General features: G+C 44.2%; 1 protein-coding gene across 1 annotated transcript; it reads left to right on the forward strand.

Moving 5' to 3' along the window:
- Positions 1 to 38: 38 nt before the first annotated feature.
- Positions 39 to 24,766, forward strand: GPRC5B (G protein-coupled receptor class C group 5 member B). The gene is made up of 4 exons (XM_044660367.1): positions 39 to 93; positions 16,367 to 17,380; positions 23,074 to 23,186; positions 24,698 to 24,766. Exons 2-4 carry the CDS (start codon positions 16,375 to 16,377, stop codon positions 24,740 to 24,742), a joined length of 1,164 nt encoding a protein of 387 aa, XP_044516302.1. The 5' UTR covers positions 39 to 93; positions 16,367 to 16,374; the 3' UTR covers positions 24,743 to 24,766.
- The last annotated feature ends 1,893 nt before the right edge of the window (positions 24,767 to 26,659 follow it).

Genomic DNA, 26,659 nt, shown 5'->3' on the forward strand with positions numbered 1-26,659 from the left:
GGGGAACGGGGTACCGCTCTGCAGAAATGTGACTTCGGTGGCGGCTGCGAAAGAAGCGGGAGAGTCCGTCCGGCTGTGGGGCCGCCGGTGCGGGTAAGTGCCTCGCGGCTACCTAGAGGGGGCTCAGCCCAGGCAGGAGGATGGGGGTTCGAGGGGAAGAGGACTCTCCAGGCCCCAGACAAACTTTTAACCGGCGGTAAGAGCTGTGTGCAGCGTCTCCCATGCTGAAGGGTGTTTGTCTCCCTGTTCATCTAGCCCGCCGCAGGGACTGGGTGAGCAAAGCTGGGGTGCGAGCATGATTATTGGGGAGCAGGGAGGAGGCCCCAGTGCGGCAGCGTCCGGAGAGGAGGGAGAGGAGCCGCAGAGGGCGGAGCGGGACCAGGCTTGGGGGTGATCATGTTTGGAAAGGCGGGGGAGGGTCTGGGCATAAAGGGCAAGGGTGCTCCCGTAGAGGAATTAGAGCGGGGTTCAGTTCCTTGAAGGTCTAGGAGGAGGACAATCGGGTAGCCTCTCCTTGGCCTTCAGAAAAAGAGGCAGCCCCTGACCCTCACTGGAAACCAGTGCTTGGCCCGCACCTGCAGAAGAAAGGTTGTTGCGGGACGTGCTCCGCACTGTCCAGGAGGGAGGCACTGCGGACTGGAGACAAGTCTGAGGCCATAGAACAGCTGGAAATTGGGACTGGAAATGGACTAACGCAGAATTGGAGAAGAAAGGGAGAGAAGCAGAACTGGAGGCTTTCGGACTGTCGTGATTAAAAGAGCACCTTGGGGGATATGTCTAGGAGAGCACTGAGGAAGGAGCTTATAAGGAGACTGCAGCCTACAACCCTGGGCCTTGGGGGGTGGGGGTGGGAGGGAGGAAGGTTGGTGGCAGGTTGCCAGAGCCCAGCAGGACTTGGGGTTCGAAAGAGGGAGAAGGTTAGAACTCAGATATGTGGGACTGTTTTTTCAGCCTTTTTTTTTTTTCCCTTTCCTCCTCTCCTGATAACCTAAGGAAGAGAATGATTAGTTGAATGGGGGAGAGTAGGGAGAGAGTGAGAGAAAGAGCCCGAGCTGAGTGGAGGTCATTGAATACAATAGTACATCTGGTTGAAGAATACTTTGGCTGGGAAATGTTTGCCTGCCTTGGAGAAAGGTCGAGATCTCTATGGGGGAGTAGGGGCAGTTCTACTCAACCTCTGAGCTCCTCAAAAAACCCTGCTCTTTTGTTGGATTGTTGACCCTAGGGACCCCCACCAACCCCTCCCAAGTCAACTGTGTCCTTGTTCAGTTCCCTAGGCTTGGGCTGGTGGAAGAGTCCAATGCAACTTCCCTCCTCCTCACTCCAGCTCCTTAAAGTTCCCTTAACTGCTTCTTAAGGGAACCTGTCAGTATAGCAGAGATTTCTCTTTGGATGGATCCCAAAGTGGTAAGGTCCTTTGATTCCTCCATGTAGCCATCTCCTCACCATCTCTTTGGGGAGCTGGCTCCTCTGAGGGAAAAGGATAAACACAGAATTGACCAACAAATATTGTCTGATTGCGATTTGCATCTAGTCTCAGATCTGGACTGGAGGTCTGGGAGAATCCCCAGAGATGATTATCTCTGAAACCAAGAGGAAATTTGCCTTCCTGCCACAGAGCACAAAATTCTGAATATCGTTTGACCAGAACAAAGTACCAGGTCTGTTACTCATAGGAGCTTGTTTTTCTATTTGAGATCTTAGAGATCATATGCTAGTCAGTCCAATCTCATCATTTAGAAGCCTTGAGGCTCTTGAGAAGTTTAAATGATGCCCAAGGTCACCAAAATACTGAGTAGCTGAGCCAGGGTTTGATCCCATGTCCCTGGGACTCCAAATTCCATCCTATTTTCATAATACTAAATGAGTTCACACTTAGTGCTTTGGGACAGAAGAGGCATGGTAGTTCTCACTCAATCCTTGGATTACCTAGAGAGGGGCACAGAAATAAGAAGAGAAAGCCATATATGTGAATTCTAATCATCTCCCTACCTAAGAAGTGCTTCCCTTCAATAAATATTTATTGGACAGACTGTAAGGAATAGTGGAGAGAGCTAGAAAAGACCTTCCTAAGACACTGGCTGTGTGACCCTGGGCAAATCACTTAAGCTTCCTGGTCCATGAGCAACTGAACTTGACCCATGAGGGGAGGGGAGCACTAAGGAGTCTGAAGGGAATTTTAAAAATGGAGAATTAGGGAGGAGGATTCTCTGTATTTTACCTGGAGGTAGTCAAATTGTATGCTGAGTGACATGCAAATTTGAGTTTCTCATTATTGAGTCAACAATCCCTGACCAATTTTGTATTCGAACCACTGTGCAAATTGTTCTTCCTCCCTATTCATTGCTCTGGGGCTTAAGTCAGAAGGGATGATACTGTGTACTAGGGCCAGATGGAATGCTGGATGCCCAGGCGGAAGAGTAGGACAGCACTGAGAGGGGAAGTAAGGGGGAGGGGGAGGGCACAGAAAGAAATATCAGCACTTTGAGGCGCAGATGTTAAAAAGTGTTTCAAAAACTACATGCTAAAGATTGTGAGGAATTTTCCATCCCAAGGCAGGCTATTATTACATAAAAGGAGGGTGTGTTTTCTGCACTTTGTCCCCATGTTCCTCCCTCTGCTGAGTCTGATTTACTTCAAATCAGGGACTCTAATTTACTTCAAAGCAACCCAGGGTAGCTGTAGCAGGGAACTGAGAGAGGTATCAGATACTGGCTATGTACAGACTAGCGCCACTGGCTCCTCACCAATCCGTGCCAATCGCTTTGGTGTCCGGATGCAAAATTAATGGGCTTAAACCTCCGTCCTCTGAGGAGGTGCTCGGTTGGCACTAATGGGTGATGTCCAGACAAAGATATATTAAGCCCCAATGCTTTGAGAGCCTCAGACTCCAGTCTGTGATTCTTGCCCTTCCCAAAGCGTGCTCCTTGAATCTTATAGATGGCCTGGCCCCAGCTACCGCGTTCAGCCTTATTATTTTGAACAAATTAGTGTCTCCTCCCAGAACTATCTGATTTCATAACTGCAGTTCCAAATTGGTTAGAATTTTCTCTATCACAACCTAGGGAAACCAGCCAGCCCTGAATGGAAGGGTCTGGAATATCATTTGCATTTAAATGATTGCTTTTATTTACAGGCTTGAGGCTGTTTTGCATATTCATGGCTACATTCTCACAACTGTATTTACATACCGAAAGGGATTTCTTTGGTGCTAAATCTAGCAGTTTGTGTAGGTTAGGCATTGCCTCTTGTTGCAGATAAATTGGTGGTGAGGAAGCTAAGAAATGAATGGTAGGAAAGGGTGTAACTAATTCTCCCGATGATTCAGCTCAGCTATTTGTGCCCTAAAGTCTTTTGCTGACTGTTATCAACACTGACAAGTAAAGGCTAAAACCACAGGACTGATGTGATAAATGAAAACACTGGGCACTCCAGAGGAGAGCTCCATCTTAACTCTTTGTTCTATCTCAGGAGAGCTGGTGTTTGGGGGTGGCTGGGTAGGGTAGCTTACCAGTCCTTGCTGAAGAGTTCAGCCAAGTAAAATCAACAAGCATTTAGTAAACATCCATTAATATGCCAGGGACTGTGCTAAGTGCTGGGGATACAGAGAAGGCAAGATAGCCTCTGCTCTCCTGGAGTTCAGTATAATGGGGGAGACAACCTGCAAACAGCTTTGTGCACGCTTGCTACGTACAGTAGAGGATAAAATGGAGATGATCTCCGAGGGAAGGCACTAGCACCAAGAGGGGATCCACGAAAGACTTCTTACAGAAGATGGGACTTGAAGGAATTCAGGACCCTACCTGAAAACCAGAGTATTGTTTTTGTCTTTATTGTGTTTTTTACTTTATTGTGTCTCTAGCACCTAGCCTGAAGGATTATAGATGTGGAGCTTTGAAAGGACCTTGGAGAGCATTTTATAGATGAGGAAACTGAACCGAGAGAATGTAAGTGACTTGCCCAAGGTCATACAGCTAGTGTCTTAGGATTCAAAACTCCACTCTCTGACTCCAAGGCCAGTACTTGACATATAGTAAGCCCTTAACAAATATGGAATAAAAGATTTTTGTTGTTTGTTGTTCAATTATGTCCAACTATTTGTGATTCCAGTAGACCATAGCATACCAATACTAGCCAGGGATTTTCTTGGTCAGAATACTGAAGTGATTTGCCATTTCCTTCTCCTGTAGATTAAGGCAAACTGAGATTAAGTAACTTGCCCAGAGTTGCACAGCCATTAAGTGCCTGAGGCTGGAATTGAATTTAGTTCTTCCTAACTCTAGGCCCAGTACTCTATCCAGGGAGCCATCTAACTTCCTCTAGGCTTTTAGTCAAGGCCTAAAATATTCCTTTTTTGAATGAGACTGAGCCAGTCAAGTCTGAATTGTATAAGACTTACCACTGAACTAAGAATCCACAGACTTAGATTTTAGCATTTGTGTTCATTCATTGACTAGCTCTGAGACGGGTAGTCTCTAAGACTTCAGTTTCCTAGCAGCCAGTAATCAATAAATATTTATTAAGTAAACATGCCAGGTACTGACACCCTGGATACAAAAAAAAAAAAAAAAAAAAAGCAAAAGACAGTCCTGGACTTCAAGAATCTTCCTATCTAATGATACCAGCCTTCCCATACTGATTGATCAATATGGTAGAACTTTGAAACCTTTTAAGCACTCTAGAGATTTAGAGAATGATTATCTCTTATTGTTAAATAGTTGAAGCTTAACAACGGGACTAGAACCTCACTTTTCCATTCTGTTAAAATTGTGGCTTCTCTCCTCTTTAAAAAAAAATGTGGGGGGGGGGGGGGTCAGCTGGGTAGCTCAGTGGATTGAGAGCCAGGCCTAGAGATGGGAGGTCCTAAGTTAAAATCTGGCTTCAGACACTTCCTACCTATGTGACCCTGGGCAAGTCACTTGACCCCCATTGCTTAGCCCTTACCACTCTTCTGCCTTGGAGCCAATACACAGTATTGGCTCCAAGACAAAAGGTAAGGGTTAAAAAAAAAAATGGGTCTTTTTCTAAATTGGAACATAAATTCTTGGTCCCAGAAGGACACATGGGTGAGCTGGGAACTGTGGCTGTTTTGCTCCAGGTGAAGAATTCATCAGCCTCCTTGGGGGGAAAGCCTCTCTGTAGACAGCACTTCATTAGCTTGAGCCAATTTTACTACTGAGAGAAAAGGGAGCCTAGTATATAGACATTTAATCTGCCTCTAATACTTGTTTCTTAAGAGAAAGCTAGGTTCTGATTTCTGTTACTATTATTCTGGGTGGTTTGATCTAGATCAAGGTCTTGTTCTTAAGTCTTTTTTTTGTGCCATAGACCCCTTTGGCAGTTAGTAAAACACACAGGACCCTTTGTTAGAATAGCATTTCTAAATAATTGAAAAAAATGCACAATTTCAGTTAGAGGTTAGGGAAAATAAAGATGTAATTTTTTCCCTTTCCAAATTTATGGACCCCCTAAAATCTATCAAAGAACCTTTCATGAACCACAGGTTAAGAGCCCCTATGCTAGAGGCATGAAGAAGTGATATCACATGTCATCCTAGCATTCTATGTATCTATATAGATATAGACATAGCTGTGTCTTCAGGGTGAAGAGAGCTTTGAAGACCTTGGTATGCTAAGTTTATAAAGTCCAAGCTAAAAAAAAAAAATTCAGAAACATCTTGTTCTTATTTTGTTGTTATTGGTCAGTCATTTCCAACTTTTTGTGATCCCGTGCCCCAAAACTATCCATGGGGTTTTCTTGACAAGGATGGTTTGCTATTTCCTTTTCCAGTAGTTCTTTTTGTCAGGCAGTCAGGTTAAATGACTTGCCCAGGATCACACAGCTAGTTTCTAAGGCTGGATTTGAACTCAGGTCTTCCTGACTCCAGACTAGCATTCTATCCACCAAGCCATCTAGCTGCCTCTGCGGACAGGAGTTAAGTGACTTGCCCAAGGTCACACAGCTAGGAAGTATGTGACTGAATTTTAACTCGCATCTTCTCGACTCCAGGCTCAGTGTTCTTAACCACTGAACCACAGCTGCCTCTACAGTTCTTTTAGAAGGAATAAAATTAAAACCTTGGGGAATTATGACATGTTCCAGGTGCTCAAACAGGTAGTAAGCATCGGAGATAGTATTTGAACTCAGGTCTTCTGACTCTAGATCCAAGCTCTTCTCACTATACCACCCTAAAAGAACATTGGAGTTAGAAAAGCTGAGTTTGAATCCTGGTGTGTCCGCATTTGTTTAGGAACCTTGGGCAATTTACTCAATAATAGTTTCAATTTCTCCCTCTGTAAAATGGGGATAAAATAATAGATGTGCTTCATAGGATTGTTATCCCTGGAAATGCTATGGAGCTTTTAGTTTATCTGGGCTGAGCACAGTCCCTGGCACATAGTTACTTAATAAATATTCCTCATCCTCCTCGAGGAGCTCCCATCACCACCACCAATGTTGATACTTCAGCAAAGCCAAAGGTACCCCATCGGTGCCTGCCCATCCTTATTTTCAGTGTTCTAGAGATTCCCCAACGGAAAATTATCTTATTTCCTTTCTGCTGAGACTGTGTATTAGTCATTCTAGTTCTCCTAAATCTGGGGGTGTTCATCTCTTTTTGTGTCCTGGACCCCCTCTGGTAGCCTGGTAAAGCCCATAGACCCCTTCTTAGAAGAGTGTTTTTTAAATTCACAGAATACACAGGATTACAAAGGAAGCCGGCGATATTGAAATACAGCTAAAAACACATTTGTTTTTCAAGTTCACAATTCCCAGGTTAAGAACCCCCTTGCCTTAAAGGGATCTTCTATTTCTCTTTGTGGTCCCTCTTTTGCTTCATAATAAGACGAAAGATTGGAAACAAGAGATGGACTGACAGCCCGATGGGTTATCCATGTAACACCATCACCATGGTAACTGGCCAGTCTAGAAGAGCTCAGTCACATGAGGGTTACATGACATGAATGAAATATACTATGTGTGTATGGGGAGGGGGGAGGTGGAGAGAGACACACACAGAGAAAATGGAAATGACAGAACCTCAGAACTGGTAGCATTTGCAGAGCCAGCAGGCAACAAAGGTTGTTGTCCTGAAGCCATCCATCGTGCTCAGAGGCATCATTTGGGTGTCTCCACAGGGCAGTTAAAGGAGCCCTCTTCTGAAGGATTGTTTACTGCATTTCTTTCAAGCTCACTGAACCACAGCTTACAAGAAAATTGAGTTCTCTCGTGCGTGACCTATCGCTTAATTGTGGACCTTCCTTTCCAGTGTGTATGTTTAAATCAGGATGCTTGAAACAGCCTCAGCTCAGTTCCAGTGTCTAGGAGTTTAGGTCATACCAAAGGTAATGAATATATTAGCCTGGTTTTCCATATTAATGGATTACACTTCTTGAAGCTGTGTCAGAATACTCGGTTTTACTGCTTTGTATTTTTTCCATCACCCCCTATAATGGGCTGCCGTTGGGCTAACTCCAAAACCCTCCTCATCCCATGAATGTGGGGATTTAGAAGAGGTAGGGGTTGGGGGAGGGACCCTTGCCTCCTTCCCCCGTTTCAGGTAATTCAAATGTCCCTTTTGGCAGGATGGGTCTTCCACGGGAGACCCGGGCCAGAGGAAGCTGTAATTTACACTGTCTCCTGACTTGATTTTCCAACCTTGATCTTCAAGACTGTTTCATGGGTGGGTGGCTGTTATGATTATTAGTCATGATACTATAGAATTTGGTTGTTCTGTACATTAATAATAACTATCATTTGCGGAGCACTTCGAAATGTGCAGAATGTTTCACATACATTGTTATCTGATTTGAGCCTCACAGACAGCCCTCTTACTGTCCCTATTTTATGGATGAAGACCCTGAGGCTCTCAGAGATGATTTGCCCAACATCACAGAGCGATTACATGTCCAAAGCAGGGGTGGAACTTAGATCTTTGGGGACTCCCAAGTCCATTAGTCCACTACTTAGATTCTAGTACTGGTTCTGCCAATGATGCTGGCTCTGGCACCTGGAACAAGTCACTTCATCTCTTGGCCACAGTTTCTTCATCTGCAAAATGGGAAGCATGTCACCAGCCTTCCCTTATTGGTTAGTATGAGGTCCAGAATTAAACCTCAGAGTTTAATTCTAGTTATGTGGCTCAGTGAATTGAGAGTCGGGATTAGAGATGTTAGGTGGTGGGTTCAAATCTGGCCCCGGATACTTTACCTCTCTTCTGCCTTGGAACCAATACACAGAATTGATTATAAGACAGAAGGTGGGAGTTTAAAAAAAAAGAATTAAACACAGGATTAGAGATGTGAGGTGATGGGTTCAAATCTGACCCCAGGTATTTACTTCTCTTCTGCCTTGGAACTAATACGCAGTATTGATTATAAGACAGAAGGTAAGGGTTTTAAAAAAATAATTAAACACAGGACGTCTTTACAGAATTAGACTTCTGACCTAGAGCAGCTCTGCAACTCAGCTAATGGGGACAAAAAAATGTGAACTTCTTAGTGTAGTGGAAAGGGCATGAGATTTGGGGTCACAAGACATAGTACCATAGACTTAGAGCTGGAAAGGACTTTAGAGATGAAAGTGAGTCCAAGGGAAGTTAAATGACTATCACACAGATAGTAAGCAACAGAGATGGTATTTGAACCCAGATCCTATGACTCAGAACCAAAGCAGCAAGGTATTAAAAAATAAAGAAAGAAAGAATTGAAATAAGAGAACCTGGATTCAAATGTGTACATTAAGTCATTTTTCATTGTCTAACACTCCATGACCCCATTTGGAGTTTTCTGGGCAGCAATACTAAAGTGGTTCGACTTTTCCTTCTCCGGCTCATTTGACAGATGAGGAAACTGAGACAGGGTTAAGTATCTTGTCCAAAGTCACATAGCAAGTGAGTGTCCGAAGCTAAATTTGGACTCATGAAGTTGAGTTCCTGACTCAAGGCCTAGCATTCTGTCCACTGGGCCACCTAGCCCCAACATTCAAACCTCCTTCGTGGTCATGTATGTGACTGTGAGCAAGTACCTTCACTTCTGGGTCTCAGTTTCCCCATCTATAAAATGAAGGATTGGTACCAGATGGTCTCCAAGATCCCTTCCATCTCCATCTATGACCCAGTGATCCCTATTTTACAGAGAAACCACCTGAGGTCCAGAATGGCCTGGGTTCTCTGACTCTCGAGTCACTGTTCTTTAGATCCTGTTCCATGTTTTGTGCTCCAATACCTCCTAGCCCTCTGACCTCCTGAACTTCACTTTCTTCATGTCTAAAATGGGGATAACATACTACCTACTGTCCATTTTTGGTGAGGATCAAACGAGCTGATGTAGGTGAAAGTGATTTCCAACTGTACCCATAAATATGTTATTATTATGGATAAACCAAAACAACAAATAACTTTTAAAAATTAATCAACAGTTGCAACTTCCTGCCTCATCCAACTTTTATACTTATGGTTGTAGACAAGTAACTGTATTATTAACAGACTTTTATCTTGTTCTTTTTTACTTTTGCCAGAATGATAGGAAAAGGATACAAGGTAAATGACAGATTTACTTTGTAGCATTTTGTCTATAGGACATTGTTTTGTTTACTTTGATTAAATGTATTTCCTGGGGCTGAGAGTGAGCTTGGGAGGTTCTTGTGTCTATGATGGCAGCAGGTCCACCACTCATCATCATCATCATCATCATCATCATCAAGCATTAGAGCTAGTGCTTACTCTGCCAGGCACTGGGCAGTTATTACAATAATTATCTCCTTTGATTCTTGCAGCAAGCCCAGGAAGTAGAAGCTATTGTTATCTCCTTTTTACAGTTGAGGAAACTGAGGCAAACAGGTTAAGTGACTTAGTCATGCAATTAGTAAGGAACTAAAGGCAAAATTTGAACTCCTGTCTCCCTGCTTCTAAGTTAGATGTTCTGGCCACTGCCACCTGGCTGCTGAGTGCCCCAGAGTGGGCATTGGGCACTTCTCTTAGGAGCAGCAGTCCAGGGAATTGGCTGCCCCTGGTGGCATCGTGGTGTAGTGAAAACAGGATTTGGGTGCAGGAAGCCTTTCTGAATTCCCCTTAATGATATTGCTTTCCTTTTGGTGGATTATATCTAATTTATCTTATGTATATAGTTTTGTTTCTACACAGTTGTGTGGACATTGTCTCCTCAATTCTATCGTGACCTCCTTGAGAAAGGAGAGTATCTTAAGCCTTTCTTTCTATCTCTAGTGTTTAACACAGAACTAGTATATAATAGGTGCCTAATAAATGTTTATTAACTCACTTATTCAACTACTTTGTGTAGCTTCAAACAAGCCACTTTAATCTTTCTTAAAACTTATTGTTCTTTTCTTGTCCCACTCTTAATAACCCCATTTGGAGTTTTCTTGGCAAAGGTACTCGAGTGGTTCGCCATTTCCTTCTCCAACCCTTTATTACAAATGAGGAAACTGAGGCAAACAGATTTAAGTGACTTGCCTAGGGTCACACAGCTATTAAGTGTGTGGGACCAGATTTAAACTCAAGTCTTCTTGACTCTAGGCCCCACAATGTCCTGTCCTCTAAGTCAGCTAGCTGCCTTTTAAAAAATTCATTTCCTCTTTAAAATGAGGGTCTCCCATTAGATAATCCCTCTTAAGTCTCCCTTCTAATTTTTAACTCTTGTATACCTATGAGTCCATCATTTAGGATAGCTTGGTTAGGGATGGTACAAAGCCTGGGGGAGCTTCAACAACCCCCTTCAGTTTACAAAATGTATGCTGCAGCTTAGGGGTCTCTTTCTACCCCCAGCCTTACTCCTGATTGTGGAATGGATCTTGGGGTCTTAGATATTAAAGCTCCACCTGTACCTACGTATTTTCTAGGTATGTAGAGTGAGCTCCTTAACCTTTCTTGGGCTGTGTCCTTTTTTTGGCCTTTCCCACCACTCTTTGCAACTCAATTTACTAAGTACCTCTTCCCTCCAGCCTGACTCAAATGGCCTTTGTTATGGGCCATTTGAAGGGCTATTCTTGGCTGGACTTGAGGGATCTTGGTGGAAGAGGGAAGCCCTAGGGGCATGATAAATATAGTTTTGGACCCTATTTAGGAAAGTTCCAGAAATGAGGAAGTTTCTGTGGTTGGTCTGAGACAGGCAGAGAGCAAAGCCACTTGGCAGGACACTCCTGTCTCCAAATAACCTGGGAGGTCTGATAGAGATGTTCATTTAGCTCAGTGGCTAACTGGAATGCCAGAAGAGAGGGTGAGCTTTGAAACCAGAGGAGGGGAGAATGTGGACCAACAGGTGCCAAATGCTCTGAGTCGCAGCAGCTGGGGGGAATTTCTCAGGCACATCTTAGCCCAGAATCATAGTATAGGATCTCATTTTTATCCACCCAACAACCCTGGAGTGGGGGTGGTTGGTGCTATTCTTATTTCATTTTATAGATGAGGAAACTAAGGTAGACAGAAGCTTAAATGACTCGCCCAATGTGTCTGAGGGCAGATTTGAACTTGAACTCAAGTCTTCCTGCCTCCAGGTCCAGCACTCTATCCACCATGCCAATTAGCCGCCCTCGCCAGCATATGAGGAGGCGGTTATCACTCCAGCTCCCCATCTGGACTCTTCCAGGCCTGTGATTTCATTAGTATACAAAAATCCTAGTGAGCAAACTCCCTCTTCCACTTACTATACCATAGGAGCTCAGTGTGCGCTCTGCAATGAATAGACTTAATTCATTACCTGGGACGCTAAGAAATAAAGAAACTTTTTCTGGGGTTGGGGCACCATCGGCCCATGTCAGAAGCAGCACCTGAGCCTGCCTCTTTGGAGTCCTGACACTAAATCTCTGCTCACAGTGCCACACCACCTCTAAGGAAAAATGATACTGCCAGGGCAACAAGGTTGTTCAGTGGATAGAGAGTCGGGTGTAGAAGTGGGAGCTCCTTGGTTCAGATCTGGTCTCAGACAATTCCTAGCTGTGTGACCCTGGGCAAGTCACTCAATCCCGATTGCCTAGTCCTTCTCATTCTTCTGCCTTGAAACCAAGACTTGGTATTGTTTCCAAGACAGAAGGTAAGAGTTTTGAGGGGAGATACGGATGGGGGAGTGGGGAGAGAAAGAGAGAAACTTATTTTTTTTTTAAGGAGGATGAGTCACTGTCCAGAGTAGACACAGCTATGCCCTATATGGGGAACACACAGAAGCTTCAAGAAACAGCTGAATCTGGCGGTAACTGGTCCTACCTATAATTGCACAGTCGTTTTTAAAGGGAGGCTTCTGGGGAAAGTGCCTGGTGTATATATACTTCCCTCAAACCAGCCTTGACTTAGTTGTAAGAAAGGGAATGGGAGGAATATTTGCTGATTGCCACGGTTGGAGAATACGGCATAAATCCATGTTTTTTGATTCTTGGTCTCTTCCCATTGAGCTGTCTGTCACTTTGGAGTTGCTTAGATGCCTGTGTCAGCCCAAGGTCAGGATTTATGCTGCTCCTGAGTTTGATTCCAGGAGCCAACGGAATTGAAGAAGAAATGCTGAAAGATATGGGAAAGGGGAAGCATGAGGGTTGGACCTGGAATATGAAAAACTTAAGAGTAAATTCTGCCTCAGGGACTTACCCACTATGTGACTTTATGCCTCTGAGCCTCAGTTCCCTCATCTGTAAAACGGTAATAATAATAGTAACTTATATTTATATATAGGGCAGCTAAGTGTCACAGAGGCCCAGGCCCTGGAGTAAGGAAAACTTTCTTCCCGAGTTCAAATTTGGCCTCAGAAACTCATTAGTTAGGTGACCTTGGGCAACTCACTTAACCCTTTTGACCTCAGTTCCTCACCTATGATTTGAACTAAAGAAGACAATGGCAAACCACTCCAGTATCTCTGCTCAGAAAATCCCAAATTGGATCATAAAGAGTTGGGCATGATTGAACAACAACAAAACCCACAGTCTGTGTACATCATCTACTTAACTAGTCTTTCCAACTTTTCTGAAAAGTTTGGGCTACCTGTTTTTGCATTAAACCTAACTTTAGTTGTTATGCTCTTTAGGCCCTTGCTTTTAAGTAAATCTTTTGCTTTTTTAATGATCTTGTTAAGTTCTAATAACTCAAAACACTCCACTAGGGCTTTTGGGCTTTTTTAAGGGGTAGAATAATTTCTTTTTGCCACATCCCAGAAGCATAACTGTATTGATTTGATATAATGAAATTTTGTCCAAATGAGTCCGTTGTTTAAAATGAAATTCTCATTTTAGTTGGACCTAGAAACAGTTGATATCCACCCTGTTCAAGTATAAAGAAGGGAACCCAGTTAAGGTAATCAGTAAGGTCAAGCATGGCTAGCCTTTACCTCTCCTGCTTTCCTCCCATCTCTTGGATCTTTCGTGCACAGTTTTCTTGGACCGAGAGTGGTTGGCTTTGAATGGCTTGTTTGGCAGGTAAAATGTTTGCAGTGAGGAGGGAGAGTTGAAAGGAAATTAGTTCTTGAGAGCTAGGCAAAATAAAAGTGAAGGACTGAGTCACAACTCCTCTAATCGCTCTTCCCATAGTACAAATGGTGAACTCTCAAGCTCTTTTTTAGAAAATGACTGTCAGAGGAATTATCTCCAGAGAAAGTATTTGTTTAATATAATAGTATATCAGATCAAAATTTGATGTAACTGGAGCAAAAGTATTATATTCAAGAGTCATACATTTGGATGCATCTGGAAGGCAATTTTAGCTCATCTAGGCACCTGGGATCCAGAGAAATCAAGAGTTTTGGCCAGGGTCTTAAAGGCGTGGCTAGACGTGCAGTTGATGGAGCATCAGGCCTAAAGTCAAAAAGACTTGAGTTCAAATCCAGCCTTAGATACCTACTAGCTATGTGACCTTAGGCAAATCACCTCATCCTATTTGCCTCAGTTTCCTCAGCTGTAAAATGATCTGGAGAATGAAATGGAAAAGCACTGTTGCATCTTTACCAAGAAAACCCCAAAAAGGGTCACTGAAGGGTAAGACATCCAGGGAATAAGTGGCAGAATTAGGAACTCAGATATTTTGGTTCTAGATCAGTGTTGTTTCCACTCTCCTCCAGAATGGCTCATCCAGCAAAGCTACAGGATTAGTTTTGTCAGGAGTGTTTCTGCGTAATAGAGTTTGGCCTGTGAAGCTTCCAGGCTTCCTCTAGGTTGAATTGATATTCTCTGAACAATAACCAGGTTTGTAAATATGGTGGATCCTCCTTGGGGTTTTTGCCTTCCTCAGGCCTTCTATGTCTTCTTCATTTTAACCAAATACTTTATAGCCAGTGGAAGAACTCAGAGTTGGTGAAGGTAGATGGGCAGGAGCAGAGAAAGAAGCATAAAGTCAACAATTTCAAGGTGAGCAAAAAAGATGATTGATCTTGAAAAGTCAACTAAGAGCGATGATTACCACATGCACTTATGGTCCTCTTACAGATTTGGGAAATGTTAGAGCAGAAAAGGACCTTAGAGATCATCTCATCTTTTTACACAGAAAAGAGGGACCTAGATTGGGAAAGTGACCTTGTTCATGGTCACACAGTAAATGTGCTAAGCCCTTCACAATTATTATCTTATTTGAGCCTTTCAACAACCCTGGGAAGTAGGTGCTATTATTATCCTCATTTTATAGATGAGAAAACTGAGGCAAACAAGATAAGTGACTTGCCCAGGGCCAACAGCTCATTGTGTCTAGGCAAGATTTGAACTCAAGTTTTCCTGACTCCTAGTGTTCTAGCTACTTTGTCTCCTCTCCGACAGGAAAGACCTGGGCTCATATCTTAGTTCTGACCCTTTTTGCATAATCTTGGACAGGTTCCTGAAACTAGTCTCCCAATGCGTCACCCAATTGGGGGGAGCAGGGGATTCAATCTTTCCATCCAGAAGAGCTTTTGTTCCAAGGTCTAATATACCTCACTCTCTTCCTGCATGATAGCTTTCCTTCTTGAGGGAACGTCCCCTCAGAGTCCCTGGTCCTTTTCTGTTTATAAATTAAACTCTATAGCAGAATTGACCAGTCATTTGCAATATGCCCGGCACTGTACCATAGAGGTTATAAGAATTGTGTGCCATAGAGGTTATAAGAACTATGAATCTGGTGACTTTTGAGAACCAACTGAAAATTCTCATAGGATTTCCTCAGGCAGGATCCTTCTTTCACCTTAGTTAGCAGAAGACATGGGAAAAGATCACGGGAGCATACCTAGAGCTAGGGGAAACCCCAGAACCATGTAGCCCAACTCCCTCATTTTACACAGGGGGAAACTGAGGCCAGGGTATTATTGAGTACTTCCTCAAGGTCGAATGCCTGGGAAGCATCACAGAGATGGGATTGGAATCCAGATCCCTTGATTCCAGACCCACGACTCTTTCCCTTGAACCACCCTGCCCCCCTTCAGGGTAAGGGCTACACAACTCTTAGGATGTTTTGCACTTCTTACCATCCTCTGAATCCCAAATGTTAACAGTGGGGAACTCAGGTTTGAGAGGGAGGGATCTGGGAGGCTGGTTTGGTTTTTTGCTGAATCTGTGATTTCATCTTTGGGAGCAAACACCTTATTTGGAAACTCTTTACCCCAGTACCATTCCATTAGGGTTTAATGAGATGTCCAGGAGCCCTGAGAAGTTAAATAAATTACTCGGGGTCACACAGCTAGCACAGTATGTATCCAAGGTAGAGCTTGACCCTCCTTCTTGGCTCCCAAAGCCAGCCCTGCAGCCTGTGCTGTCTTTCCAGCCCGTCTTTATGGTCCCATTTTCTGCAGTGGTTTATAATCCAGCCGATAGAGCTGAGGGTTGTTTATCAGCTGTTATCCTCATGCCCACACTGTACTCTCTTTCCCAGTCCCACTGGGTATTGGGGGGGAACCAACCTATAGGTCAATGCATCTTTTATCTATACAGCATAAATAATTCATAGACCCTTATGGCCCTTCTGAGGTGACTCGAGTTTGAGGCTCATTGGTTGAGAGATGGCTCAGGGCGACTGTAGAGACAAAGAAAGTGGTCAATACTGCATTTACTTATGGAAGCTCCTGGGACTGAAGCTATTTGGGTAGCTGGAGGGCAGGCAAGGATTGGAGCAGCTGTGGTAGGTAGCTCGATATAACCGTGGACTCTGGCAAATCAGAGATTCAATAAGTCCGCCGTGGGGAGAGCATTTGAAAATGATGTTTAATAAAATAAATTTTAAGCTCTAGCAGAGCTCCAGGGCTCCTTGTGGGAGGCCTCCCTGAAAGAGCAAGGAAAGTTTGGAATAAGCAGAAAGCCCTCTCTCCCTTTAAAATGGTACTATTTAAAAAATAGCTTTTACATTTACACGATGGGGTCTTTTAATGGTGTACGTGTGTGTGTGTGTTTGTTTGTTTGTTTTTCTATGCCATTTCAGAGAGAAAAATGAGAACCCACCTGGCCCTCTCATTTCTCCTCTTCTTTGTGATTGGCTATGGCTCCTCAGAGAACGCCAGCACCTCTCGAGGCTGCGGGCTTGATCTCCTCCCTCAGTACGTGTCCCTGTGCGACCTGGATGCCATTTGGGGAATCGTGGTGGAGGCAGTGGCGGGGGCCGGGGCCCTGATCACACTGCTGCTGATACTCATCCTCCTGGTGAGATTGCCCTTCATCAAGGACAAAGAGAAGAAGGGGCCCCTGGGCCTGAACTTCCTGTTCCTCCTGGGGACCCTGGGCTTGTTTGGACTGACGTTTGCTTTCATCATCCGAGAGGATGAGACTATCTGCTCAGCGCGTAGGTTCCTGTGGGGGGTGCTCTTTGCCCTGTGCTTCTCATGCTTGCTCAGCCAAGCGTGGAGGGTCCGGAGGCTGGTCCGCCATGGGAAAAGCCCCTCGGGCTGGCACCTCACTGGGATGGCCATCTGCCTGATGCTGGTCCAGGTCATTATTGCCACAGAGTGGCTAGTCTTAAACGTGGTCCGGGATAAGAAGCTAGCTTGCAGCTATGAACCCATGGATTTTGCATTGGCCTTAATTTATGACATGGTCCTGCTGGTGGTGACCCTGGGGTTGTCCCTCTTCACCCTCTGTGGGAAATTTAAGAAGTGGAAGAAGAACGGCGTGTGCCTCATCCTCACCACCTTCCTCTCCATCCTGATCTGGGTGGCCTGGATGACCATGTACCTTTTTGGCAATGCAGAACTAAGGAGAGGGGATGTGTGGAGCGACCCCACCCTGGCTATCGCCTTGGTATCCAGCGGGTGGGTATTCGTCATCTTCCACGCTATTCCCGAGGTACACTGCTCCATCCTCCCGTCACAACAAGAGAGTACACCCAACTACTTTGACACGACGCAGCCCAGGATGCGAGAGACGGCGTTTGAAGAGGATGTCCAGCTTCCCCGGAGCTACATGGAAAACAAAGCTTTCTCTATGGATGAACACAACGCAGGTAACCCGAACCAAACTTTGTCTAAAGCTTCCGTAGGCATCCGCCAACTGGACAATGAAGAGCTAGGCCCTGCTCCCTTAATACCCCACTTACTTACTTATCGGACCAGTCTGAAGTGGTTCCAAGTCCCTCAGTTAAGTAAAAGTGCATTTTTCTAGTGGTCTGAACCCCATAAAACAGAAGTCCCTTGACCTGTAAATCCAAACTGCTGATAGACCTTAAATCCTTACTGGCTTGATATTCCATGTATATTACCTGGGAATTGCTTCCTGGGAACCCCAGGATCCCATAGGTGTTCTGTGCTACCATTTGCGGGGGGCCCGATGCTGAGCCAACCCCTCGGTGATCATTTGTTCTTCCCGATGGCAGAGCCCACACTGGTGGGTTTGCTTGGTGAGCCCTGGGGAGCAATGTGGCCAGCTGCACATCTAGTCAGATATGGGACTAGACTTGTAGGAGACAGCGGGGCTCCCGCCATCATTCCTCACCAGTCTAGCACATTGTTCAATGCACTTGAGAATGAGAATGTCTTCCCTGGAATCTCTGAGCTCAGGGCGGCAGAGTCGACAGAGAGAGCAGCTCTTGCACTAGGCTTGGAGTCTGGAACACAGGATAAGTTATTAAGGCAAGTTAAGACAAATCCTTTCTTGACTCAGAAATTAGGGGACCTCGTGAAAATCATCTAACCTGCCTGAACCCCCACCTTTTGTTGTGGTTCAATTGTTTCAATCACGTTCAACTGTTTATGACCCTGTTTGAGGTCTTCTTGGCAAAGATCCCGGAATGGTTTGCCATTTCCTTCTCCAGCTCATTTGGCAGGTGAAGAAACTAAGGAAAACAGGGTTACATGGTTTGCCTGGGGTCCCATAGCTAGGAAGTATCTGTACCCAGATTTGAACTGGGATCTTCCCCACTCTAGACCCAGCACTCTTATCTGCTGTGTCACTAGGTACTAAATAGCCAGCCCCTGTTTCTCAGGGTTGTTGGGAGAATCAAATGAAAGAATATATAGAAGGTACTTGCTCTGCAAACCTAAAAGCATTCCCTAAATAGGACCTGCCATTGCTACGTAAGAGGCAGCTTGTATTTCGGACAGAGAGTTAGGTTAGGAGTCAGGAAGGCCTGGGTTTGAATCCTACCTTACTCACAGTTGGCAGTCACTTAGTGTATCTCTCCAAGACTACTAGCTGTCATGGCATTGGTATATTATTAGTTAAAGCAGAATAGGAAGAGCTAAAGATCCCCAGCCAGCAATTGAGACAGTCACACTGAGAAAATGTCTTTTCTCTCTTTTATGTACTCTGAGAGCTGAGGCGTAGATCCCCGCAGCGCCAGTTCTGCGTTGCTCATCCTGCTCTTGCTGCTTGAGTCCTGATACTTCAGACTCAGTGCCTTCATGCTCTCGGGGCCATGGAAGACCCGATCTGCTACTAATTCCCTCATTATGTCTCCGTGAGCAGTCATACCACATCTGAGCCTTAGATTTCCACTGTAAAAAACCGACATGATGTCTAAAATCTATTCTCAAGCGGCTACGCCAGAAGCCTATGATTCCGATTTACACGTATAGCCCATTCTCCTCCAGTATCCATAGCCTTTGGGGCCAAGCCATTCAAGACAGATGGGGCAGTAATAGAGGGAATGTCTCAGTATGTGTTAGTCCCTTCCCTTGGTTGTATTCAAGAACTGACGGGATTGGACTTTTATCCTCTGTTTAAAAAAAAAAAAAAAAAAAAAAAAAAAACATCCTCCCTGGATCTTCTGTATTAGTACCTAGTACCAATGACTACCAGTTGGCTGTGTGCAAAGTTGACTTGCTTGGGGGGCGGGGTGAGAGGGGGATTCAAAAGGTCACCCAAAGTTGTATCTTGACCTCTGTAGCAGAGCAGACTCCCCCAGCAAAGCATAATAAATCCAGGAAACAGAAACCTTATCTGGCCTGGGCCAGGGTCCTCGGCACTTGTCCTCTAGCCACAAATGAAGCCAGCTGTTAGAATTCTTGGCATACACCCCAGGAGTCTTGAATTTCAGGGAGCCAGGGCCCAAGACCTCTTGAGTGTGGACCCTTTGCTACCCCACTGACTGGCAGGCTCCGCAAGGATTGTCTGATTAAACCTAGGCGTCTTCAGTTTCATTCTTCTTGCTTTTCACTGAAATGATGCAAGTGATAGAGGACTACTTGCCCTCACTCATCACCTTCCCTCTTCGTTTGACACTTAAATATTGTGGTGGAGAGGTTCCTGGGGCAAAGAGTGTATTCCTGAGTAAATCCTAACCCCCTGGCTAGGCTTTGGGGACAAAGCTCATCACAGTAGCCTGGGTCTCCTTCCTTTTTCCCTGAGAGAGACCTTGCTCAGTCTTCTGCTTATTAATATCAGTGCCAGCATGACAGAAGTGATAAGAAATTAAAATGCGTTGAAAAATCTAGCACCTAGAATCACAACTTGGAAAGCCTTAGAGATGTGTTAAACATTCACCTTTCAGAGGAATGAGACGGGGTGCTTTTTCAAGAGAGTACTTTTTTTAATAAGGGGGCATAGTGGATAGAGTATTGTCCTTGGAGTAAAGAAGTCCTGGGTTAAAATACCTCCTAATACTGACTAGCTGTAGGACTCTAGGTGAGCCATTTCACCACTATAGACCTCAGTTTCCCCATCTGTAAAATGAGGATAATAATAACTTTAGTGTCTAACTCAGAGGAATATTGGTATAGGGCTCAAATATTAAGTTACATGACTATCAGTTGACCAGAGGCTAGGGAGATTTGAGGATTAGAATATGAAGATCTCATTGGGCCATAGGTCACTTAACACCAGTTGCCTACCTCTTATATCTCTTCTATTTAAAAAAAAAAAGTTTATGTTTATACTAAGGAGCCAGATAGTGTGTTAGATAGATGGGACGTGGAAGTCAAGAAGACCCTCAAGTTCAAGTCCTACTCAGGAATTTGTTAGCTATTGGCCCTCGGTAAGTCATTTAACCTTTTTTTGCCTCGGTTTCCTCATCTGTCAAATGAGAATAACACCTTCCTCACAGTTGTTGTAAGGATCAAGTAAGATAACACATAAAGTGCTATGTAAATGCTAGCTGTTTTTATCACTAGTCTATCCTTTCCACCCCTGCTACCTCAGTGAATTCCCTGAAGTGAATGCCCAGAAATCTGACAGTTGTTCTCAAGGGCTGCATCCTTCTGTCATGGATGAGATATACATGAGTGTTGTCAACACATTGTCAACAAAAACAGATCCCCCACAGGCCCCATTGACTAAGAAAACCACAGAATTCACATGATCTACATCATATTTTTATTTAATTTTGTTCAGTATTTACCAGTAATGTTTGAATCTGGCTCAGGCTTCACTTGGGAGCTCTGCAGGCCCCTCAGCATCATGTCACCTCTGTGGGCTTCACTTTTCTTCTCTGTAGTGAGAGGTTCAGTCTTAATGACCTTCCACGTCTGCAATACCATTATTCCTATCTCTCACTATGGAGGAAGCCAAGGGTTTGGCTCATCTCTGCTACTCAGTCCCTTGGCTAATTCATTCCTTGGAGCTTTGGTTACTCAGCAAGTTGGAAACAAACTCTGGGCCTTGTTCTTCAGATGCATCTGGAGCAAAAGGCTTCACTTTGTTATTATTTTAGGCAAAGCAATCCAGCTGGGCTTCAGCACTGGGCATTCCAGTTCTGGAAGGGTTGGCATTTTGGAGCCACCTGGACAGTAGTGGCAGGTGCACCAAGACCCTGGGAACAATTTCAATTCAGCAGTTCTTAAAGAATTTACTAAATGAAAACTATTGTGCTAGGCTCTGGGGACGGGCATAGGAATGACTGTGATTTCAACAATTTAGAGGACTTCCTGCCCTGCTTCCCGCAGGTAGGAAGTTTTCAAGTGAGGGCATTCATCTTACATGGCCTTGAACACTTAGAGGTTTGGTGACTTTACCAGGTTTTCCTAGTTTTGGGGCCTGCTGGAACCACTTCTCTGATCAATCAATCAGTAAACAGAGCAAAGATCTGAGTCTCTTTTCTGATTAAGATAAATGGAGAGGACAGCTTAAGTGGCTCAGGGGATAGAGCATCAGGCCTGGAGACCAGAGTTCCTGGGTTTGAATCTGGCCTCAGACACTACCTAGCTGTGTGACCCTGGACAAGTCACTTAACCCCTATTGCCTAGCCCTCACTGCTCTTCTGCCTTGGAACTGATACTTAGTATTGATTCTAAGACCAAAGGTAAGGGTTCGTTTCTTCTTTTTTGTTTTTAAGATAAGTGGAAGTAATTCTGAAGTTCTGGTTCCCTAAATAATCGGTTGCCCCAATTCTCTGGTTTAAGAAACAAAAGTAAGGCTTGTGAGTTTTACCATTTGGCCTTCTCACTCTCACTTGAGCATGAGACCCGGGTTATGACTGATGAAGTGAGAATGATAAGATTTTCCATGGGAAGAGCATTGGAAATGACAACATTTCCAAATGTTTCTCTGGCTTGAGTGATACCCTTAGTCTGGTTCTCTACCTCCAGAGGTGTTATTATTGCTGACTCCATAATTGGGTTCTCAGCAAATGCTTAGGAAAAGTTGGTTTCACCAAATATTTCTTGGGCTAGTCACAGCTCCTTGATCCAAACCGAAGTCTTTTCTCCTTGCCGTTCAGGTTGTTTCTAGGAATGATTTAGGTGTTGGTAGAAATAACTGCTCATAATTCATTATGACCGGGAGCTTGCTCCTGGGTTCTCTGGCTGTCTCATAGGCCCCCTATTTAAGCGATCATTTCCTTAGCAAAGCAACTACTAAATGAGGATAATGTTGGGAATCGCTGCTGTTTCTACATTTTACAGATGAAGAAACTGAGATCAAAGGCTCGGTGATTTGGCCCAAGATCACATAGATAGTATCCGTAAGGATTTCAATCCTATCTAATCCAATGGGCATTAAATTAGTGCCTATTAGACCCAGGTCTAGAGACAGGAAATTGTGGGTTCAAATTTGGCCTCAGATACTTTGTAGCAAGACACAACCCCCATTGCCTAACTCTTAGCTCTCTTCAGCCTTGGGACCAATACATTGTATTGAGTCTACTACAGAAAGGTAAGGATTTAAAAAAACTAGTGCCTATTGTGTACAAGGACCCAAACCAGTCCTCTCCAAGAACTTAAGGTCTGTACTGACCACAGGTCTTCCTGACTCCAAGCCCAGCACTCGGTCAACAATACCAGGGTGATGGCAACAACTGTAGAGCATAAGCTCCTATAGGAGGTTGTAAATTCCTTCAAGACAGAGACTTTAGAGTTCTTTGGTCTTTTCATCCTCAGCTTCTAAGAGAGTGACTGGCACATAGTAGGTACTAAAATGCCTCCTGAATAGACACAGTATCTTTTGTCATCCTGGAAGAGACCTATTATCATCTTGGCATGGAAGAATCATAACTGAGCAAACTTGTCAGCAAGTAGCAAGGACTGGGAGTTCAACCTTCCCTCCCACAAATGCCAGGCAGTTTACTAACTTCGGGACAAACTTTCCAAACCCCACAAATGCCTGACTAGCTGGGAACAAAGCTCCTTTGTGATTTTTGTTTTTAGCCTGGCATGTGATGAGGGGAGGGTGCGGCGTGGGGGCAGGAGCAGGGTGTTGATGCATCAGGAGGAAAACAACCACCCAAAAAAAAATCATATCTCCCCTTCTTTTCTCTCCCCCTTTCAGCTCTCCGAACTGCAGGATTTCGAAATGGTAGTCTGGCAAACCGACCCAGTGCTCCATTTAGAAGCAATGTTTATCAGCCCACTGAGATGGCAGTTGTGCTAAATGGTGGGACTGTAAGTATCAAAATGTGATGCTATGGCAGGAAGCTTACATGTGTACAGTCCCGGGGAACAGCTTCATTGGGGATAAACGGCACCGTTTAAGCTGCTTGCTCTTTTTAAAAAGACAAAAGCTAAAATTGACATCACTTGCAGCTAGTTTGCATGCAATGCTTACATTTTTTCTCTTCCCCACCCAACCTCATCCATTAGTTAAAATAATAAAAGTCACCTGAATTTAGTCAGTTTTTAGTTTAGTTCGAGAATCCTGTTCTCTTGGGACTATTCCAGATCACCAATGGTCCCTGCCTATATAGGCAACTCCCCAGAATTTCTCCTTTTACCCTCAGCCATGTCTGCTGATTCCCCTTTTGAGAGAGGCCAGCCAGTTGAAAATAATAATCTCTTCCAGATTTTGTGGATATTCAGCCTGGCTCAGATTTCCCCCTTCCACTCTGTCCACCTGTGTGCCCCAGGGGTCAGCACAGGGAATGCCCTGGAGAGCTTGCTCACATCAAGGCCACCATTTCCTCCCCTCAGACATGGTTTGACCTTGTCAGTAGGCTTAAAGCCTTGCTCTGTTCTCATGGCAAGAATGGGTTAGCCTAGCTGATGCCAAACAATCTTTCAAGAGAATGGTCATGGCCATTTTCCTTTTCCGGAATGGCATTCTTTTTCTGTAGCAATCCAGAGAGGAATTCTCATCTCCACGTTTAATTTCCAAACATGGCTATGTGCTTCTTTTTTTTAAAAAAATACATTCATGAGCCTGTTTATACATGTCAAGTACATTTCCATCCTTTATATATCATGTACCGATTCCATAATTCAGCCTGATCACGATAGGTCAAATGAGCCGATGGTTAGGGTTCTTTGGTGACTATACACTGAGCATGGTATTGATCCCTAGATTTTATTTAGATGGTTTTCTCTTTTTACCTTTGAGTGAGATGTCACAGATTAGTTGGGCAGGAGGTCAAAAGTAAACGGGATTGCAGATTAGCTTTTATGAGGTGTGGGCTCCCTCTTCCTCTGCCCCAGTATGGACAGGACCTCTGCCAAACTGATCTCTGTCATGAGCCTTTGGTTTCCATGCTATCAGTAAATGGGATTTGGAATGAGGGAGGCCTAGGACACCTTGGTTGGTCAATGACTGCTTAAACCCATCACCTGGTCCTCTCTAGTGTAGATAAATATGCAATAGTTCAGAATAAGGGGGAAGGGTCTGAGGATGTAGAATTAAAAGTCATTTAGATCATTTCCCTGGTGGGGTGGTAAGGAAATGCTTTATTATTAAAGGATAAAGTTTTTTTCAACAAAGAAGCCTCCCTGAACAAGACAATAAGCCCTTTCCACTGTGCTTACATCTATCCCGTGAGCTATGTTTTGTTTGGCCAATTCGAAAACAACCGTTTACTGAATCATTTTGTTCTCCTAATGACTTAGTTGCTAACATTGCATATGTTGACATTGACTTTGGGAAAGCATCGAGTTCATAGTTACGGGTTTGTTATCCTTATTTCCAGATCCCAACTGCTCCGCCAAGTTACACTGGAAGACACCTCTGGTGAAAGGCTTTTACAAAGTTCCAGAGAATAAGAATCTCTATTACAGATATTATTCCCTGGCTGAGTCTTTCTTGGGGAGAAATCAATAACAAGTAGCGGATCAAAGTCACCGCTCATCCTGGAGCTTTCAGAATCCCAGATAATGGGGTTTCGTGTAAATGTGAACACTGGCGAACTGATAAGCTAACCACCCACAATACCAAACCAACCAACAATTTTGCAAACTAAAGCAAAGCTAATTTCATGTAGATGTAGGCTCACTCTTAAAATGCAACTGGGGAAAGACGGCATCTTCCAAGTGTCCAAGAACCAAAGTCCCAGTGACTGCTGAGCGGGCCCAGTTTGCTTTGAGTCCAGGTTTCCTTGTAGACCTTCTCCCAGTGGCAAGTGTTAGATCTAGGCTGCCTTCCTCTTGAGGTCGGCGCTATATTTCTAAAGGGTCCAGAGGAGCGTAGCCACTTGGTTTGCCAGTTGGTTTCTGTGTTTCAGGGGGTCAGAGAGAGAGAGAGAGAGAGAGTCATTTGGTTATCAATTTCATGAGTGTGTATCTGCAGACATACTTGGATTATGGGGCATTTACTAGGGTGGGGGGCCCTGGTTAATGTTGAGAGAAGCATTGCACTACCCGTGAAAATGCTAGAAACACCATTAGTGAAAGCTCCCCCACCTCCTATTCTGAAGAAGTGAACGGTATCTGGTTCTTAGTTCATGGATCCCATTTAGCATAGATTTGGACTGGTGGTTTGTTTTTCGTTTTTGTTTTTGTTTTGTTTTTGTATATGCCCCCATGCCTGTGATATTGCAAACATGGGAAAAGAAGGACCCAACGAGGGAGCCTGGGGTAGACATGACCTGTGTCTCATGGCATCTGCCTGAAGTTCTCAGTGTTATCAAGCCTTCCCATCCCACATCCCCAGAAGCTGACTTGAGAACCTGGTGTATAAGCATTTTTTCTGATTTATCTGTATTTTGTTTCCAAATGTGCCGATGGGGCCACAAGCTTAGAAAGCCAGAGGAATGGGCTGCAGCAGGTTTGCTGCTGACCTCTGTGATGTGGCTTTCCCAGAGTCCCATAAGATGGTGTAGCAAGAAGTCCTACTGCTTAGTAACGCGAGGAACTTCTCTGTTCCTTATATCAAGCTAGTAGGATCTCCGAGATGAGGAACATTTTTGTTGGTGGATTTTTGTTTGTTTGTTTTTTGGGCTTTGGAGTAGAGAAGAGAAGTTTGTTAGATGTTTTAATCTTGGTTAACTGCAAGTTCTCTGAAAATGGTTATTTCAAAACCCATTACTTCTGCCATAGTTTCCATCTGTCTTGAGCAAATCATTCCGTTATGATTTAACATTTATTTAGTGCATATCCAACATTAAAAGCATCATGGTCTCCTCATTGTTTAGCCAACATGATCTGCAGCTTTCTTAAATATCTAAAGCAAGATTTTAACCTGACAGTATTGGATTTATACATGATGATGGGTTCTTTGCATAAGCTTATAAGAAATCTATTTTCTAGCCTTTAAAAAAAAAAAAAGAAAAAAGGTAAGCCACAAAGAACATGGAAAAAGTCAATGGTTGGGGAAAAATGGTCACTGACTTCTATAAATTGAATAAATCTATGCTGAATAATTATAACCAAACCTCTGATTCTTTCTACACTTGATCTTTGGCTGTGCCCTACAAACCCTCCACCCTGTCTCTGCACAGCGCTGGGGGAAATGAGATTGATCGATATTGCCATTCTTGCCGTGATCCATCTTGCAAGTTATTTTCTTTTCCCCCCTTTGCAAGTTCATTTCCCTTTGTGCCATGCATGTGAAAAGAAAGCATGGCATGAGAGTGCCTGCCCCCATCATATCTCATCTCCAATATCAGCCCTGGGAGCATGCGCTTGCTTTTAGACAACCAGACACCTGACTTTAG

This window comes from Gracilinanus agilis, chromosome 1 (genome assembly GCF_016433145.1).
Source record: "Gracilinanus agilis isolate LMUSP501 chromosome 1, AgileGrace, whole genome shotgun sequence".
Lineage (NCBI taxonomy): Eukaryota > Metazoa > Chordata > Mammalia > Didelphimorphia > Didelphidae > Gracilinanus > Gracilinanus agilis.

Bases quoted from the DNA above. Each gene is read 5' to 3' on its own strand.
- GPRC5B (XM_044660367.1), top strand. From the start codon at position 16,375: ATGAGAACCCACCTGGCCCTCTCATTTCTCCTCTTCTTTGTGATTGGC. The intron at 17,381-23,073 runs GTAACCCGAACC...TCCCCCTTTCAG, and splicing joins TATGGATGAACACAACGCAG to CTCTCCGAACTGCAGGATTT. The intron at 23,187-24,697 runs GTAAGTATCAAA...CCTTATTTCCAG, and splicing joins TTGTGCTAAATGGTGGGACT to ATCCCAACTGCTCCGCCAAG.